Source organism: Oncorhynchus kisutch, unplaced genomic scaffold (assembly GCF_002021735.2).
Source record: "Oncorhynchus kisutch isolate 150728-3 unplaced genomic scaffold, Okis_V2 Okis07a-Okis12b_hom, whole genome shotgun sequence".
NCBI classification, from domain to species: Eukaryota; Metazoa; Chordata; class Actinopteri; order Salmoniformes; family Salmonidae; genus Oncorhynchus; species Oncorhynchus kisutch.
Window position 1 is genome coordinate 10,798,889 of NW_022261984.1, and position 20,025 is coordinate 10,818,913.

Here is a 20,025-nt window from a genome sequence, read left to right on the forward strand (position 1 = left end):
GCTGAGCGCGAGGAAAACAGTTGATCAGAACCAGGAAATAGTCATGAGTTTGAACTGTTTGTTAGACCGCGCTAAACAACGACAAAACACGAGTAAGTTGCAAATATATGTATGTCCCAATAAATATAGACAATAAATATAGACCCCCTATGTTAATAACAAGTATGTGTTTTCCTACTGAATTGTAGGATGTGGAAACGGTGACAAATGCAGAAAAATGATAAAAACCTAAACGCACTTTGGACTGTCACTGTAGATCCCATTGTAGCCTATTGGGCTCGAGGAAGTCCTAAATAGCGATGTTACGTAGAGTAGCCTAAGAAAACACATTTACAAGTTGTAAATAGACAGGTTATATTAAGACGGGAATGTTTTAGTCCGTGAGCGGGTTGTCAAAAGAGGAGAATTTGCATTTTTCTAAATTTAAATGCGTAAGTGATTTCAGACCTACTGGCTACGGTCCACATCGTCTCTGGCAACCGGAATATATTAGTTTTCTTATTAGCAGGCGGCCAATTTTCATTTGAATAGTTTTTCTTCCATTACTGTCACATAAAGCATGTTAATGTGGTGCCTTGGGTTCAGACTAGCAGCTACAATGTCTGTCTGATGGGTGGTGCTGTGAAATGTAGGACAGTATGTCTGTCTGATGGGTGGTGCTGTGGCCTGTCTGATGGGTGGTGCTGTGAAATGTAGGACAGTATGTCTGTCTGATGGGTGGTGTTGTGGCCTGTCTGATGGGTGGTGGTGTGAAGTGTAGGACAGTATGTCTGATGGGTGGTGTTGTGTTGTGAAGTGTAGGACAGTATGCCTGTCTGATGGGTGGTGCTGTGAAGTGTAGGACAGTATACCTGTCTGATGGGTGGTGGTGTGAAGTGTAGGACAGTATGTCTGTCTGATGGGTGGTGTTGTGTTGTGAAGTGTAGGACAGTATGTCTGTCTGATGGGTGGTGCTGTGAAGTGTAGGACAGTATGTCTGTCTGATGGGTGGTGCTGTGAAGTGTAGGACAGTATGTCTGTCTGATGGGTGTTGTGAAGCGTAGGACAGTATGTCTGTCTGATGGGTGGTGTTGTGAAGTGCAGGACAGTATGCCTGTCTGATGGGTGGTGCTGTGAAGTGTAGGACAGTATGTCTGTCTGATGGGTGGTGCTGTGAAGTGTAGGACAGTATGCCTGTCTGATGGGTGGTGTTGTGTTGTGAAGCGTAGGACAGTATGTCTCTGGTGGGCGGTGTTGTGTTCTGAAGCGTAGGACAGTATGCCTGTCTGATGGGTGGTGTTGTGTTGTGAAGCGTAGGACAGTATGTCTCTGGTGGGCGGTGTTGTGTTCTGAAGCGTAGGACAGTATGCCTGTCTGATGGGTGGTGTTGTGAAGCGTAGGACAGTATATTCTCCACCAGAGTGCGCCCCATACACTGTTATGAAGGAACTGCTGACTACAGTAGTAGTCAGAGGCCCATATCCACAAAACCCCTCAGGGTCTCAGTCTCCGTGGAAACGGGCCAAAGGGTAGTGAATGTTATGAAAACACAGACCAAGCCGCTCGGGACACCGGTTTTCAAAACCAGTACAACTTTATTAAAGGAGGGAGAAGAAATACAAACAGCATAAACTATAAACAGGGTTCTGGTTTAATAGCACCCTAACCTAAATATAGTGCACTACTGTTGACCAGAACTCTATGGGTAACCCAGGGCACCCTAACCTAAATATAGTGCACTACTGTTGACCAGACCCTATGGGTAACCCAGGGCACCCTAACCTAAATATAGTGCACTACTGTTGACCAGAACCCTATGGGTAACCCAGGGCACCCTAACCTAAATATAGTGCACTACTGTTGACCAGAACCCTATGGGTAACCCAGGGCACCCTAACCTAAATATAGTGCACTACTGTTAACCAGAACTCTATGGGTAACCCAGGGCACCCTAACCTAAATATAGTGCACTACTGTTGACCAGAACTCTATGGGTAACCCAGGGCACCCTAACCTAAATATAGTGCACTACTGTTAACCAGAACTCTATGGGTAACCCAGGGCACCCTAACCTAAATATAGTGCACTACTGTTGACCAGAACTCTATGGGTAACCCAGGGCACCCTCACCTAAATATAGTGCACTACTGTTAACCAGAACTCTATGGGTAACCCAGGGCACCCTAACCTAAATATAGTGCACTACTGTTGACCAGAACTCTATGGGTAACCCAGGGCACCCTCACCTAAATATAGTGCACTACTGTTGACCAGAACTCTATGGGTAACCCAGGGCACCCTAACCTAAATATAGTGCACTACTGTTGACCAGAACTCTATGGGTAACCCAGGGCACCCTAACCTAAATATAGTGCACTACTGTTGACCAGAACTCTATGGGTAACCCAGGGCACCCTAACCTAAATATAGTACACTACTGTTGACCAGAACTCTATGGGTAACCCAGGGCACCCTAACCTAAATATAGTGCACTACTGTTGACCAGAACTCTATGGGTAACCCAGGGCACCCTAACCTAAATATAGTACACTACTGTTGACCAGAACTCTATGGGTAACCCAGGGCACCCTAACCTAAATATAGTGCACTACTGTTGACCAGAACTCTATGGGTAACCCAGGGCACCCTAACCTAAATATAGTGCACTACTGTTGACCAGACCCTATGGGTAACCCAGGGCACCCTAACCTAAATATAGTACACTACTGTTGACCAGAACTCTATGGGTAACCCAGGGCACCCTAACCTAAATATAGTACACTACTGTTAACCAGAACTCTATGGGTAACCCAGGGCACCCTAACCTAAATATAGTGCACTACTGTTGACCAGAACTCTATGGGTAACCCAGGGCACCCTAACCTAAATATAGTGCACTACTGTTAACCAGAACTCTATGGGTAACCCAGGGCACCCTAACCTAAATATAGTGCACTACTGTTGACCAGACCCTATGGGTAACCCAGGGCACCCTAACCTAAATATAGTGCACTACTGTTGACCAGAACTCTATGGGTAACCCAGGGCACCCTAACCTAAATATAGTGCACTACTGTTAACCAGAACTCTATGGGTAACCCAGGGCACCCTAACCTAAATATAGTGCACTACTGTTAACCAGAACTCTTTGGGTAACCCAGGGCACCCTAACCTAAATATAGTGCACTACTGTTGACCAGAACTCTTTGGGTAACCCAGGGCACCCTAACCTAAATATAGTGCACTACTGTTAACCAGAACTCTTTGGGTAACCCAGGGCACCCTAACCTAAATATAGTGCACTACTGTTAACCAGAACTCTTTGGGTAACCCAGGGCACCCTAACCTAAATATAGTACACTACTGTTGACCAGAACTCTATGGGTAACCCAGGGCACCTTCACCTAAATATAGTGCACTACTGTTGACCAGAACTCTATGGGTAACCCAGGGCACCCTAACCTAAATATAGTGCACTACTGTTGACCAGAACTCTATGGGTAACCCAGGGCACCCTAACCTAAATATAGTGCACTACTGTTGACCAGAACTCTATGGGTAACCCAGGGCACCCTAACCTAAATATAGTGCACTACTTTTAACCAGAACTCTATGGGTAACCCAGGGCACCTTAACCTAAATATAGTGCACTACTGTTGATTCGAACTCTATGGGTAACCAAGGGCACCATTCCCTCTATAGTGCACTACTGTTGACCAGCACTCTATGGGTAACCAAGGGCACCATTCCCTCTATAGTGCACTACTGTTGACCAGCACTCTATGGGTAACCAAGGGCACCATTCCCTCTATAGTACACTACTGTTGACCAGGGAACGTATGCTAAAGTAGTGCACTAGCCTAGTGGTTAGAGTGTTGGGCCAGTATGCTAAAGTAGTGCACTAGCCTAGTGGTTAGAGTGTTTGGCCAGTATGCTAAAGTAGTGCACTAGCCTAGTGGTTAGAGTGTTGGGCCAGTATGCTAAAGTAGCGCATTAGCCTAGTGGTTAGAGTGTTGGGCCAGTATGCTAAAGTAGTGCACTAGCCTAGTGGTTAGAGTGTTGGGCCAGTATGCTAAAGTAGTGCACTAGCCTAGTGGTTAGAGTGTTGGGCCAGTATGCTAAAGTAGTGCACTAGCCTAGTGGTTAGAGTGTTGGGCCAGTATGCTAAAGCAGTGCATTAGCCTAGTGGTTAGAGTGTTGGGCCAGTATGCTAAAGTAGTGCATTGTAATTAAGAATTTGTTCTTAACTGACTTGCCTAGTTCAATAAAGGTTAAATAAAAATATATTATATAGGCTATGGTCCCTGGCCTAAAGTAGTGCACTACATAGGGAATAGGGCCCCGGCCTAAAGTAGTGCACTACATAGGGAATAGGGCCCTGGCCAGAAGTAGTGCACTATATAGGGAATAGGGCTCTGGTCAGAAGTAGTGCACTATATAGGGAATAGGGCCCTGGTCAGAAGTAGTGCACTACATAGGGAATAGGGCTCTGGTCTAAAGTAGTGCACTATATATAGTGAATAGGGTGCCATAGGGCTCTGGTCTAAAGTAGTGCACTATATAGGGAATAGGGCTCTGGTCTAAAGTAGTGCACTATATAGGGAATAGGGCTCTGGTCACTAGTAGTTCACTATATAGGGAATAGGGCTCTGGTCACTAGTAGTTCACTATATAGGGAATAGGGCTCTGGTCACTAGTAGTGCACTATATGGGGAATAGGGCTCTGGTCACTAGTAGTTCGCTATATAGGGAATAGGTCTCTGGTCACTAGTAGTTCACTATATAGGGAATAGGGCTCTGGTCACTAGTAGTGCACTATATAGGGAATAGGGCTCTGGTCACTAGTAGTTCACTACATAGGGAATAGGGCTCTGGTCACTAGTAGTTCACTATATAGGGAATAGGGCTCTGGTCACTAGTAGTGCACTATATAGGGAATAGGGCTCTGGTCACTAGTAGTGCACTACATAGTGAATAGGGTGCCGGTGGAGACACATGATCTCTACACGACAGACTGGCTCTTGTCCGTCTGTCTGTCTGAGTAGCGACGGAAGGTCTCCCCTAGCAACGGCTCCAGTCCCTCAGCCGAGCGGAAGTAGCGAGCACGCATGGCACACGCCATGACCCCCGACACCACCGCAGCCACCAGCACCGCGGCGATGATCGCTATGGTGATGATCTCAGACAGCGTGTAGGGGCGAGCTGTACGGGGGTAAGAGAGAGAAGCAACAGTTGGCTCAATAAGATACATAGATATGAGAACAGCTGAATGTGCAGGTTTTTGCTCTATCCCTGCGCTAGGGTTATCAATATTACAGTTAACAATTAGACTACAGTTACGTCCCAAATGGTATCCTATTCCGTGAGTAGTCCACACGATTGGGAATAGGGCCCTGGTCTAAAGTAGTGCACTATATAGGGAATAGGGGGCCATTTGGAATATAACCATAGAGTTCAAATGTCATACAGTCTCTGTGTATGACTCACTGTGCTGTGTGACCTATGTTCTGTCTGTCTGTGTGACTCACTGGGCCATGTGACCTCGTAGGTGTATCCCAGGTTCTCGGGGGCTGTGACGAACATCTCAGCGTTGGTGACGGGTGGCCAGAAGGGAACCATGTTGAACTGTCTGTTGTGACCAATAGGAGCATCCTCCTCCGGGTACACTGCCTCCCCTGGGGGGACGATATGAACCTTAGCCGAGAGCTGGCAGTGGCTGGGTGTGGGTCTTCAGACGCTTTCCCCATTGGTCTGTTTGACTGAATTGTTTGTGTTCTGTGATTGGTTGCAGGTGTGACATACTATACCTGGGGCGTGTCGGCTCAGCCACTCATCAAAGATGGCGTCAGTGAAGGTGTGGAGCAGGACAAAGATGGGGTCGTTAGGGGACAGGTGTGTCTGCCCTCCTGTCCCGTTGAGGAACAGGTGAGCCAGGTTATGGAGGCTGCGCACCACTGGGTCATAGCCACCCTGAGGGGCACTGTAGCCTGGAGGGAGGAGAGGAGAGAGGGGGAGGAGAGGAGAGAGAGAGAGAGGGAGGGGAGGGGAGGGGAGAGGAGAGGAGAGGAGAGGAGAGGAGAGGAGGAGAGGAGAGGAGAGGAGAGGAGAGGAGAGGAGAGGAGAGGAGAGGAGAGGAGAGGAGAGACAGAGAGAGAGACAGAGAGAGAGACAGAGAGAGAGACAGAGAGAGAGAGAGAGAGAGAGAGAGAGGGAGGGGAGGAGAGGAGAGAGAGAGAGAGAGAGAGAGAGAGAGAGGGAGGGGAGAGAGAGAGAGAGAGGGAAGAGAGAGAGAAGAGAAGAAGGAGAGGAGAGAGAGGAGAGGGGGAGGAGAGAGAGAGGGGGGGAGGAGAGAGAGAGGGGGAGGAGAGAGAGGGGGAGGAGAGAGAGAGGGGGGGAGGAGAGAGAGGGGGGGGGGAGAGAGAGAGGGGGAGGAGAGAGAGAGGGGAGAGAGAAGAGAGGAGAGGAGAGAGGGAGAGGAGGGTTAGGAGGTTTGGGGTGGAGGTAGAGGAGAGGAGGGTTACTTGTGGGTCAGGATAGTTCCCTCACCCTCTACTGTGTTCCCTCACCCTCTACTGTGTTCCTGAATCCTCGCCCTCTACTGTGTTCCCTCACCCTCTACTGTGTTCCTGAATCCTCACCCTCTACTGTGTTCCCTCACCCTCTACTGTGTTCCTGAATCCTCACCATCTACTGTGTTCCCTCACCTTCTACTGTGTTCCTGAATCCTCACCCTCTACTGTGTTCCTGAATCCTCTACTGTGTTCCCTCACCCTCTACTGTGTTCCTGAATCCTCACCCTCTACTGTGTTCCTGAATCCTCTACTGTGTTCCCTCACCCTCTACTGTGTTCCCTCACCCTCTACTGTGTTCCCTCACCCTCTACTGTGTTCCTGAATCCTCACCCTCTACGGTGTTCCCTCACCCTCTACTGTGTTCCCTCACCCTCTACTGTGTTCCTGAATCCTCACCCTCTACTGTGTTCCTGAATCCTCTACTGTGTTCCCTCACCCTCTACTGTGTTCCCTCACCCTCTACTGTGTTCCCTCACTCTCTACTGTGTTCCCTCACCCTCTACGGTGTTCCCTCACCCTCTACTGTGTTCCCTCACCCTCTACTGTGCTCCCTCACCCTCTACTGTGTTCCTGAATACTCACCCTGTACTGTGTTCCCTCACCCTCTACTGTGTTCCCTCACCCTCTACTGTGTTCCCTCACCCTCTACTGTGTTCCCTCACCCTCTACTGTGTTCCTGAATCCTCACCCTCTACTGTGTTCCCTCACCCTCTACTGTGTTCCCTCACCCTCTACTGTGTTCCCTCACCCTCTACTGTGTTCCTGAATCCTCACCCTCTACGGTGTTCCCTCACCCTCTACTGTGTTCCTGAATCCTCACCCTCTACTGTGTTCCTGAATCCTTACCCTCTACTGTGTTCCTGAATCCTCACCCTCTACTGCGTTCCTGAATCCTTACCCTCTACCGTGTTCCTGAATCCTCACCCTCTACCGTGTTCCTGAATCCTCACCCTCTACCGTGTTCCTGAATCCTCACCCTCTACCGTGTTCCTGAATCCTCACCCTCTACCGTGTTCCTGAATCCTCACCCTCTACCGTGTTCCCTCACCCTCTACCGTGTTCCTGAATCCTCACCCTCTACCGTGTTCCCTCACCCTCTACCGTGTTCCTGAATCCTCACCCTCTACCGTGTTCCTGAATCCTCACCCTCTACCGTGTTCCTGAATCCTCACCCTCTACCGTGTTCCCTCACCCTCTACTGTGTTCCTGAATCCTCACCCTCTACTGCGTTCCTGAATCCTTACCCTCTACGGTGTTCCTGAATCCTCACCCTCTACCGTGTTCCCTCACCCTCTACCGTGTTCCTGAATCCTCACCCTCTACCGTGTTCCCTCACCCTCTACCGTGTTCCTGAATCCTCACCCTCTACCGTGTTCCCTCACCCTCTACCGTGTTCCCTCACCCTCTACCGTGTTCCTGAATCCTCACCCTCTACCGTGTTCCTGAATCCTCACCCTCTACCGTGTTCCTGAATCCTCACCCTCTACCGTGTTCCTGAATCCTCACCCTCTACCGTGTTCCCTCACCCTCTACGGTGTTCCTGAAGCTCTCTGAAGAGGTGGAGTAGTAAGGTGGGGTATCGAAGGTTTTCAGGTCCAGACAGTCCACTACATCCTGGGGTTCAGGCAGCCTCTGCACCATGGGTCGCGCCATGTTACCGGCTGGGTTCCTCCTGATGGGACTGGTCTCTGAATCTATAGGGTCATAGGTTAGGGGTTATGGGTCACAGGTCTCTGAATCTATAGGGGTCAAAGGTTAGGTGTTAGGCATTCACAGGTCTCTGAATCTATAGGGTCATAGGTTAGGGGTTAGGCATCACAGGTCTCTGAATCTATAGGGTCATAGGTTAGGGGTTAGGCATCACAGGTCTCTGAATCTATAGGGTCATAGATTAGGTGTTATGGGTCACAGGTTTATGAATCTATAGGGTCATAGGTTAGGGGTCACAGGTCTCTGAATCTATAGGATCACAGGTTAGGGTTTAGGGGTCACAGGTCTCTGAATCTATAGGGTCATAGGTTAGGGGTTAGGGGTCACAGGTCTCTGAATCTATAGGGTCATAGGTTAGGGTTTAGGGGTCACAGGTCTTTGAATCTATAGGGTCATAGGTTAGGGTTTAGGCATCACAGGTCTCTGAATCTACAGGGGTCATAGGTTAGGGGTCACAGGTTTCCAAATCTATAGGGGTCATAGGTTAGTCTTTAGGCGTCACAGGTCTCTGAATCAATACGGGTTAGGGGTCATAGGTCTCTGAATTTATAGGGCACAGAGGGTTGACATGTCAAAAACTTAACTTAGAGATGGTCAACGTCCACATTTAACATCGATGAATCACAAATGGCACCCTATTCACAGTGTAGTGCACTTCTGTTGACAGAACTCTATGGGTACCCAAGGGCACCATTCCCTCTATAGTGCACTACTGTTGACAGAACTCTATGGGTACCCAAGGGCACCATTCCCTCTATAGTGCACTACTGTTGACAGAACTCTATGGGTACCCAAGGGCACCATTCCCTCTATAGTGCACTACTGTTGACAGAACTCTATGCGTACCCAAGGGCACCATTCCCTCTATAGTGCACTTCTGTTGACAGAACTCTATGGGTACCCAAGGGCACCATTCCCTCTATAGTGCACTTCTGTTGACAGAACTCTATGGGTACCATTCCCTCTATAGTGCACTACTGTTGACAGAACTCTATGGGTACCCAAGGGCACCATTCCCTCTATAGTGCACTTCTGTTGACAGAACTCTATGGGTACCCAAGGGCACCATTCCCTCTATAGTGCACTACTGTTGACAGAACTCTATGGGTACCCAAGGGCACCATTCCCTCTATAGTGCACTACTATTGACTAGAACTCTATGGGTACCCAAGGGCACCATTCCCTCTATAGTGCACTACTGTTGACAGAACTCTATGGGTATGGTCATGTGATCACTGGTCAGGAAACTCACACGTGAGGAGGTACTGCATAGCTGTGTGCTGTCTATCTGTCCGTTTGAGTGTAATTCCACCTGATCAAAGAGAACCAGTAGACTGGCAGACTTCTTCCTCCTTAGCCTCATAACGCCCATATTAGGAAGTCACATGACCATAATGTGTTGTTCCCTGTGTACTGAGGTAAAGAGGATCAGCTTGGAGACAGACTGGAAAGCTACTAGATATCACTGAGCAGGTCACACACCCTCACTTCTCTCATCTTCTGTCAGGTCACAATTCTAACTCAATTCTCCCCAATCGATGCAATTTTGAATCTCTAGGAAATTGTAGGACATTTACTGAGACGAAAGTAGGGAGGAAGTGAGTGGGCCAGATTACACATACCAACCAGACTAATCTCCTAATCTGGAGTCATGTGAATGTAGATTATACTACTGATTCCTTAGTCCAGACCTTCAGAACCCTGTTGTTCATTGTGTCTTAGTTATAATTCCTTCCAAAGCCCAGAGAAATCACACGTCAGCACTACTTCTAACAGGTCCAACCAAAATCACTGTTACAGATGGTTCCCTCTATCCAGAGTGGCACAGTCTGGGGTGAGTTACTGTCAGTTTCCCTGCCCCAGATCAGTCTGGGGTGTGCTACTGTCAGTTTCCCTGCCCCAGATCAGTCTGGGGCTAGTTACCGTCAGTTTCCCTGCCCCAGATCAGTCTTGGGTTAGTTACTGTCAGTTTCCCTGCCCCAGATCAGTCTGGGGTGAGTTACTGTCAGTTTCCCTGCCCCAGATCAGTCTGGGGTTAGTTACTGTCAGTTTCCCTGTCCCAGATCAGTCTGGGGTTAGTTACTGTCAGTTTCCCTGCCCCAGATCAGTCTGGGGTTAGCTACTGTCAGTTTCCCTGCCCCAGATCAGTCTGGGGTTAGCTACTGTCAGTTTCCCTGCCCCAGATCAGTCTGGGGTGTGTTACTGTCAGTTTCCCTGCCCCAGATCAGTCTGGGGTTAGTTACTGTCAGTTTCCCTGCCCCAGATCAGTCTGGGGTTAGTTACTGTCAGTTTCCCTGCCCCAGATCAGTTTGGGGTTAGTTACTGTCAGTTTCCCTGTCCCAGATCAGTCTGGGGTTAGTTACTGTCAGTTTCCCTGCCCCAGATCAGTCTGGGGTTAGCTACTGTCAGTTTCCCTGCCCCAGATCAGTCTGGGGTTAGCTACTGTCAGTTTCCCTGCCCCAGATCAGTCTGGGGTGTGTTACTGTCAGTTTCCCTGCCCCAGATCAGTCTGGGGTTAGTTACTGTCAGTTTCCCTGCCCCAGATCAGTCTGGGGTTAGTTACTGTCAGTTTCCCTGCCCCAGATCAGTTTGGGGTTAGTTACTGTCAGTTTCCCTGCCCCAGATCAGTCTGGGGTGTGTTACTGTCAGTTTCCCTGCCCCAGATCAGTCTGGGGTTAGTTACGGTCAGTTTCCCTGCCCGAGATCAGTCTGGTGTTAGTTACTGTCAGTTTCCCTGCCCCAGATCAGTCTGGGGTTAGTTACTGTCAGTTTCCCTGCCCCAGATCAGTCTGGGGTTAGTTACTGTCAGTTTCCCTGCCCCAGATCAGTTTGGGGTTAGTTACTGTCAGTTTCCCTGTCCCAGATCAGTCTGGGGTTAGTTACTGTCAGTTTCCCTGCCCCAGATCAGTCTGGGGTTAGCTACTGTCAGTTTCCCTGCCCCAGATCAGTCTGGGGTTAGCTACTGTCAGTTTCCCTGCCCCAGATCAGTCTGGGGTGTGTTACTGTCAGTTTCCCTGCCCCAGATCAGTCTGGGGTTAGTTACTGTCAGTTTCCCTGCCCCAGATCAGTCTGGGGTTAGTTACTGTCAGTTTCCCTGCCCCAGATCAGTTTGGGGTTAGTTACTGTCAGTTTCCCTGCCCAGATCAGTCTGGGGTGTGTTACTGTCAGTTTCCCTGCCCCAGATCAGTCTGGGGTTAGTTACTGTCAGTTACCCTGCATCAGATTTAGCCTAGAGCTGGACTAGAAAAGCATGCTCAGTCACCAAGCACAGGGTTAGTAAAAAGGGTTAGTCATCACTGTTACAGATGGTTCCCAGAGTGTCGTAGTGTTTACAAGGTGTTACAGATTGTTCCCAGAGTGTCGTAGTGTTGACAAGGTGTTAGGACATATAATGCTCACTGTTACAGATGGTTCCTAGAGTGTCGTAGTCCTCTACACTCTCACAGATCACCCTCCACTGGGAGAAGACAGAGTTGGGGCTGAGGCTGTTCATATCGAAGACAGACCTGGCTCCTAGGAGGTCGTCAGTACACACCTCACACTCACTGCCGCCGATGGCAAAGTTCCAGTAGGGGAGGGCAAAGGTGGCATCACCCAACATGTCCTGGAGAGGATGGAGAGATGGAGGGGATGGAGAGGATGGAGGGATGGAGAGGATGGAGAGATTGAGGCATGGAGAGATGGAGAGATGGAGAGGATGGAGAGATGGAGAGATGGAGAGATTGAGGGGATGGAGAGATGGAGAGATGGAGAGGGAGAGATGGAGAGATTGAGAGGATGGAGAGATGGAGAGATTAAGGGGGTGGAGAGATTGAGGGGGTGGAGAGATGGAGAGATTGAGGAGATGGAGAGATTAAGGGGGTGGAGAGATTGAGGAGATGGAGAGATTGAGGGGGTGGAGAGATGGAGAGATTGAGGAGATGGAGAGATTAAGGGGGTGGCGAGATACTCGATTCTGATTGGTCGAGAGAGTGTTTTACAATGTTTGAATATACGACAATATTGAACACACACACACACACACACACACACACACACACACACACACACACACACACACACACACACACACTCTCTCTCTTTCTTTTCTCTCTCTCTCACACACACACACACACACACACACACACACACACACTCTCTCTCTTTCTTTTCTCTCACACACACACACACGCACACACACTCTCTCTTTCTTTTCTCTCTCTCTCACACACACACACACACACACACACACACACTCTCTCGCTTTTCTTACACACACACACATACACTTTGTACCCCCTTCTCTCACTCACCTGCATATCTCTCTCCAGCTGCAGCAGATGGAACCTGTGCCAGGTGACGAATCCCGGGCCTTCGTGAGAAAAGTCCACACCCCCAAAGCTAGCCTGCCCCGCCCCCATGTAGGTCTTGCTGACAGAGTAGTAGTGTGTCCACACAAAGTAGTTATAGATGGTGACGTTGTCAAACTGAGGGGTGTTACCGTCCGGACCGTACACTTCCTGGTAACTGTAGAGAGGTGAGGATTTATCAATGACAATGTGGCAAAGTGGAGTTTAATGCACAACCAAGCTCCCACCCAATTCTCTAATCTCTAGCCTCTAAATCTATAACCTCTATAGCCTCCAATTCTCTAACCTCTAGCCTCCAATTCTCTAACCTCTAGCCTCCAATTCTCATACCTTTCGCCTCCAATCTGTTACCTACAGCCTCCAATTCTCTAACCTCTAGCCTCCAATTCTCTAACCTACAGCCTCCAATTCTCTAAACTCTAGCCTCCAATTCTCCAACGAATGAGATTATATTTGATCTAAACAGATGAATGTTGAATGGTGATGAAGTTTCAGTTATTTGGTTCCGATGCACAATCAGATCGAAGCAATCGATCTGCGATCATTAAGATAAGATCACAGCACCATCAAACTGGTTACCGTCGTGTGCAGATGACCAGGTCAGGGTGGACGGTCCTCTTGGCCTGGTCCAGAGAGTTCACAAACGCCTGCTTCTCTGCTGAACTCATCTGCATCACATTCCTCCTGACTGGAGAGAGAGAGGGATGGAGGGAGGCAGGGAGGATGGAGGGAGGATGGAGAGAGGGAGGGAGGGAAGCAGGGAGGGAAGCAGGGAGGGAAGCAGGGAGGGAGGGAATCAGGGAGGAGGGAGGATGGATGGAGGGAGGGAGGATGGAGGGAGGGAGGGAAGCAGGGAGGGAGGATGGAGGGAGGGAAGCAGGGAGGAGGGAGGGAGGATGGATGAAGGGAGGAGGGAGGGAGGAGGGAGGGAGGGAAGCAGGTAGGTTGGAGGGAGGGAGGGAAGCAGGGGGGAGGGAGGGAGGATGGATGGAGGGAGGGAAGCAGGGAGGAGGGAGGGAGGATGGATGAAGGGAGGAGGGAGGGAGGAGGGAGGGAGGGAAGCAGGTAGGTTGGAGGGAGGGAGGGAAGCAGGGGGAGGGAGGGAGGATGGATGGAGGGAGGGAGGGACGATGGAGGGAGGGAGGGAAGCGGGGAGGATGGATGGAGGGAGGAGGGAGGCAGGATGGAGGGAGGGAGGGAGGGGGAGGGAGGGAGGGAGGATGGATGGAAGATGGAGGGAGGGAGGAAGCAGGGAGGGAGGATGGAGGGAGGATGGAGGGAGGGACGAGGGAGGGAAGGAGGAGGGAGGAGGGATGGAGTGAGGGTGGGAGGATGGAGGGAGGGAGGGACGCAGGGAGGATGGAGGGAGGGAGGGAAGCAGCAGGAGGGAGGATGGATGGAGGGAGGGAGGAAGAGGGGAGGATGGAGGGAGGGAGGGAGGATGGAGGGAGGGAGGGAGGGAAGCAGGGAGGGAGGGAGGAATGGATGGATGGATGGATGGAGGGAGGGAGGGAGGGTGGATGGATGGAGGTGGGGAGGATGGATGGATGGAGGAGGGAGGGAGGATGGAGGATGGAGAATAAATATATTTATTATCTATTTTATTTTGAAGGAAGTAGGAACGAGAGTGAAGAAAGAGACTATATCCAATCAGATAAATAAATCCACCTCCCTCTCTCTTACCCACAGATATCCTCTGATCACAGTTCGGTCCGGTGAGTCCATACCGGCACCGGCCACAGTTATACCCCGCAAAGCTCCCGTTACACCGGCACGTCCGGTTAAAGAACCTTAACGGCCAGCGTTCCCGGTCGTCCCGGCCGTCATGTGGGTACTGGGGGCCGTGGCGGTGGCTGTCGGCAGCTACGGCCACACACTGACCCCTCGCTGTGGCAGAACCACACTCGTCGTCCAGGGCTCCAGTGGGAGAGGGGCAGCACTGGCCGCTCCGTAGCCCCGCTGAGGTGACACATTCTCTGGGGAACTGTGCCAGGGTCCACGGGGTCAGAGCCACCACCACCAGGAGACCCAGACAACACATACTGGAGCAGGGAGAGAGAGATCATTACAACTCTGTATATCTACGTAATATGACATTTGTCTTTATTCTTTTGGAACTTCTATGAGTGTAATGTTTACTCTAAACGTTTATTGTTTATTTCACTTTTGTTTATTATATTCTTCACTTTCTTTGGCAATGTAAACATATGTTTCCAAGCCCTTGAATTGAATTGAGAGATGGAGAGAGAGGAAGTGAGAGACAGAGGAGAGCAGAGCAGAGATGGAGAGAGAGGAAGTGAGAGACAGAGGAGAGCAGAGCAGAGAGAGGAAGTGAGAGACAGAGAGAGAGAGAGGAGAGCAGAGCAGAGAGAGAGAGGAAGTGAGAGACAGAGGAGAGCAGAGAGAGAGAGAGAGGAAGTGAGAGACAGAGGAGAGCAGAGAGAGAGGAGAGCGTCAACAGGGATATGCATCAACAGCAACCTTGGAAAAATCCTCTGCATTATTATTAACAGCAGACTCGTACATTTCCTCAATGAAAACAATGTACTGAGCAAATGTCAAATTGGCTTTTAACCAAATTACCGTACAACAGACCATGTATTCACCCTGCACACCCTAATGACCGTACAACAGACCATGTATTCACCCTGCACACCCTAATGACCGTACAACAGACCATGTATTCACCCTGCACACCCTAATGACCGTACAACAGACCATGTATTCACCCTGCACACCCTAATTGACAAACAAACAAACCAAAACAAAGGCAAGTCTTCTCATGCTTTGTTGATTTCAAAAAAGCCTTTGACTCAATCTGGCCTGAGGGTCTGCTATACAAACTGATGGAAAGTGGTGTTGGGGGTAAAACATACGACATTATAAAATCCATGTACACAAACAAGTGTTTTTGGGGGGGGGGGGGGGGGGGGGGATCTGGCTAAAAATACTTGAATCAGTTATAGAACCCATTGCCCTTTATGGTTGTGGGGTCTGGGGTCCTGCTCACCAACCAAGACTTCACAAAATGGGACAAACACCAAATATATATTTTTATTTTTATTTAACTAGGCAAGTCAGTTAAGAACAAATTCTTATTTTCAATGACGGCCTAGGAACAGTGGGTTAACTGCCTTGTTCAGGACAACAGATTTTTACCTTGTCAGCTCGGAGATTCGATCTTGCAACTTTTCAGTTATTAATCCAACGCTCTAACCACTAGGCTACCCTGCCGAGAGCTGCCCTGAAACTGAGACTGCATGCAGAATTCTGCAAAAATTTCCCCCATGTACAACGTAAAACACCAAATAATGCATGCAGAGCAGAATTAGGCCGATACCCACTAATTATCAAAATCCAGAAAAGTGACCTTAAATTCTACGACCACTTAAAATGAAGCGATTCCCAAACCTTCCATAACAAAGCCCTCACCTACAGAGAGATGAACCTGGATAAGAGTCTCCTAAGCAAGCTGGTCCTGGGGCTCTGTTCACAAACACAAACACACCCTACAGAGCCCCAGGACAGCAGCACAATTAGACCCAACCAAATCATGAGAAAACAAAAAGATAATTACTTGACACATTGGAAAGAATTTACAAAAAACAGAGCAAACTAGAATGCTATTTGGCCCTACACAGAGAGTACACAGCGGCAGAATACCTGACCACTGTGACTGACCCAAAATTAAGGAAAGCTTTGACTATGTACAGACTCAGTGAGTATAGCCTTGCTATTGAGAAAGGCTGCCGTAGACAGACATGGCTCTCAAGAGAAGACAGGCTATGTGCTCACTGCCCACAAAATGAGTTGGAAACTGAGCTGCACTTCCTAACCTCCTGCCCAATGTATGACCATATTAGAGAGACATATTTCCCTCAGATTACACAGATCCACAAAGAATTCCAAAACAAACCCGAATTTGATAAACTCCCATATCTACTGGGTGAAATTCCACAGTGTGCATCACAGCAGCAAGATGCTACAGGCGTCACTACAGACCCTGGTTCAAATCCAGACTGTATCACAGCGGTCTGAGTCACTGCATCTCAGTGCTACAGGCGTCACTACAGACCCTGGTTCAAATCCAGGCTGTATCACAGCGGTCTGAGACACTGCATCTCAGTAGTAGAGGCGTCACTACAGACCCTGGTTCAAATCCAGGCTGTATCACAGCGGTCTGAGACACTGCATCTCAGTACTAGAGGCGTCACTACAGACCCTGGTTCAAATCCAGGCTGTATCACAGTGGTCTGAGACACTGCATCTCAGTGTGAGGCTGTAACACCATTGTAAATACAACCCATATTTATGCTTATTTATTTTCCCTTGTGTTCTTTAACCATTTGTACATTGTTACAACACTGTATATATATATAATATGACATTTGTAATGTCTTTACTGTTTTGAAACTTCTGTATGTGTAATGTTTACTGTTAATTTTTATTGTTTACTTCACTTTATATATTATCTACCTCACTTGCTTTGGCAATGTTAACACATGTTTCCCATGCCAATAAAGCCCCTTGAATTGATTTGCATTGAGAGAGAGAGAGACACAGAGAGAGATATGTAGTTAGAGAGTTGAAACAAAGGCTGGTCCATTTTTGAGTGCCAAGCCCAGCTCAGCCTCAGACTCCACACTCATCAGATATCAGATTATCACAAAGGATTGGAGATGTTTTCTTGCCCAAACGTATGCCAGCTTCAGCACATCCCTTTTATCTCTGAAATTAACCATTCCCTTTGTTATAATTCCCTTTATGATTCCCAATAATTCCCTTTCCCTCCGAATAACTTATCGAGCCAAAGACAACGAACAAGTTCTACTTTCTAAACCATTATCAAAAGTGTTCTACAGGCGTCACTACAGACCCTGGTTCAAATCCAGGCTGTATCACAGCGGTCTAAGACACTGCATCTCAATGCTACAGGCGTCAAATCAAATCAAATTTTTATGTCACTTACACATGGTTAGCAGATGTTAATGCGAGTGTAGCGAAATGCTTGTGCTTCTAGTTCCGACAACGCAGTAATAACCAACGAGTAATCTAACTAACAATTCCAAAACTACTGTCTTATACACACAAGTGTAAAGGGATAAAGAATATGTACATAAAGATATATGAATGAGTGATGGTACAGAGCGGCATAGGCAAGATACAGTAGATGGTATCGAGTACAGTATATACATATGAGATGAGTATGTAAACATAGTGTCACTACAGACACCCTGGTTCAAATCCAGACTGTATCACAGCGGTCTGAGACACTGCATCTCAGTAGTAGAGGCGTCACTACAGACCCTGGTTCAAATCCAGACTATATCACAGCGGTCTGAGACACTGCATCTCAGTAGTAGAGGCGTCACTACAGACCCTGGTTCAAATCCAGTCTATATCACAGCGGTCTAAGACACTGCATCTCAGTGCTACAGGCGTCACTACAGACCCTGGTTCAAATCCAGTCTATATCACAGCGGTCTAAGACACTGCATCTCAGTGCTACAGGCGTCACTACAGACCCTGGTTCAAATCCAGTCTATATCACAGCGGTCTAAGACACTGCATCTCAGTGCTACAGGCATCACTACAGACCCTGGTTCAAATCCAGGCTATATCACAGCGGTCTGAGACACTGCATCTCAGTGCTACAGGCGTCACTACAGACCCTGGTTCATATCCGGGCTGTATCACAGCGGTCTGAGACACTGCAACTCAGTGCTACAGGCATCACTACAGACCCTGGTTCAAATCCAGGCTATATCACAGCGGTCTGAGACACTGCATCTCAGTGCTACAGGCGTCACTACAGACCCTGGTTCAAATCCAGGCTGTATCACAGCGGTCTGAGACACTGCATCTCAGTGCTACAGGCGTCACTACAGACCCTGGTTCAAATCCAGGCTGTATCACAGCGGTCTAAGACACTGCATCTCAGTGCTACAGGCGTCACTACAGACCCTGGTTCATATCCAGGCTGTATCACAGCGGTCTGAGACACTGCATCTCAGTAGTAGAGGCGTCACTACAGACCCTGGTTCAAATCCAGACTGTATCACAGCGGTCTGAGACACTGCATCTCAGTAGTAGAGGCGTCACTACAGACCCTGGTTCAAATCCAGAATGTATCACAGCGGTCTGAGACACTGCATCTCAGTAGTAGAGGCGTCACTACAGACCCTGGTTCAAATCCAGGCTGTATCACAGCGGTCTGAGACACTGCATCTCAGTGCTACAGGCGTCACTACAGACCCTGGTTCAAATCCAGGCTGTATCACAGCGGTCTGAGACACTGCATCTCAGTGCTACAGGCGTCACTACAGACCCTGGTTCATATCCAGGCTGTATCACAGCGGTCTGAGACACTGCATCTCAGTAGTAGAGGCGTCACTACAGACCCTGGTTCAAATCCAGACTGTATCACAGCGGTCTAAGACACTGCATCTCAGTAGTAGAGGTGTCACTACAGACCCTGGTTCAAATCCAGTCTGTATCACAGCGGTCTGAGACACTGCATCTCAGTGCTACAGGCGTCACTACAGACCCTGGTTCAAGTCCAGGCTGTATCACAGCGGTCTGAGACACTGCATCTCAGTGCTACAGGCATCACTACAGACCCTGGTTCAGCGGTCTGACACACTGCATCTCAGTGCTACAGGCGTCACTACAGACCCTGGTTCAAATCCAGTCTGTATCACAGCGGTCTAAGACACTGCATCTCAGTGCTACAGGCGTCACTACAGACCCTGGTTCAAATCCAGTCTGTATCACAGCGGTCTAAGACACTGCATCTCAGTGCTACAGGCGTCACTACAGACCCTGGTTCAAATCCAGTCTGTATCACAGCGGTCTAAGACACTGCATCTCAGTGCTACAGGCGTCACTACAGACCCTGGTTCAAATCCAGGCTGTATTAGAGTCCCATAGTGAGATCCAGCGTCGTCTGGGTTTTGTAAACCGTCAATATAAATAATCATTTGTTCTTAACTGACTTGTTCAATAAAGTTTTTTTAAATGTTTTAAAATCCCAATCGCCAATAAGATTCTCAGTTTCTCTCAGTGATGTTTCACAGAATGGAAACTAGGTCCAGCTGTCTGACGAAGGAGAATCTCCTTCACCCATAAACTCAATCCGCTGTCTTTGTAGCCTACTATAAATAAACCAGCGATCTGTTGTTCTCCCATATAATACCAGACAATTTAAATGTCTATAGACCCATAAAATAAATATCAGTATATAATTCCTTATCAAGCCTGTCGCTGTGTTTCATTAGTTCGCTAGGCAAGTCAGTAAAGAACACACAGACTAGGAACAGTGGGTTAACTGCTTTGTTCAGGAGCAGAACGACAGAGATTTACCTAGTCAACTCGGGGATTTGATCTAGCAACCTTCTGGTTCCTAGTCCAACAGT

The 20,025-nt window shown here is 48.7% G+C and overlaps 1 protein-coding gene and 1 long non-coding RNA gene across 2 annotated transcripts in view; one reads left to right on the forward strand and one right to left on the reverse strand.

The window, feature by feature from the left end:
• On the forward strand, nucleotides 1–14,407 carry LOC109884077 (uncharacterized). Its single transcript, XR_002254292.2, has 3 exons — nucleotides 1–92; nucleotides 5,771–5,904; nucleotides 14,300–14,407. It is a non-coding gene; the product is annotated as an uncharacterized LOC109884077 (long non-coding RNA).
• LOC109884076 (5,6-dihydroxyindole-2-carboxylic acid oxidase-like) overlaps nucleotides 4,860–20,025 on the reverse strand; it is a 23,668-nt gene continuing 8,502 nt past the window's right edge. Inside the window, exons 2-9 of the mRNA XM_031815003.1 lie at nucleotides 14,294–14,652; nucleotides 13,190–13,298; nucleotides 12,554–12,767; nucleotides 11,661–11,865; nucleotides 8,078–8,245; nucleotides 5,787–5,966; nucleotides 5,508–5,654; nucleotides 4,860–5,181 (exon numbers count right to left, since the gene is read on the reverse strand). Of these exons, the coding sequence (XP_031670863.1) occupies nucleotides 4,982–5,181; nucleotides 5,508–5,654; nucleotides 5,787–5,966; nucleotides 8,078–8,245; nucleotides 11,661–11,865; nucleotides 12,554–12,767; nucleotides 13,190–13,298; nucleotides 14,294–14,652 (1,582 nt within the window). The 3' untranslated portion in view covers nucleotides 4,860–4,981. The remainder of the gene's footprint in view (nucleotides 5,182–5,507; nucleotides 5,655–5,786; nucleotides 5,967–8,077; nucleotides 8,246–11,660; nucleotides 11,866–12,553; nucleotides 12,768–13,189; nucleotides 13,299–14,293; nucleotides 14,653–20,025) is intronic.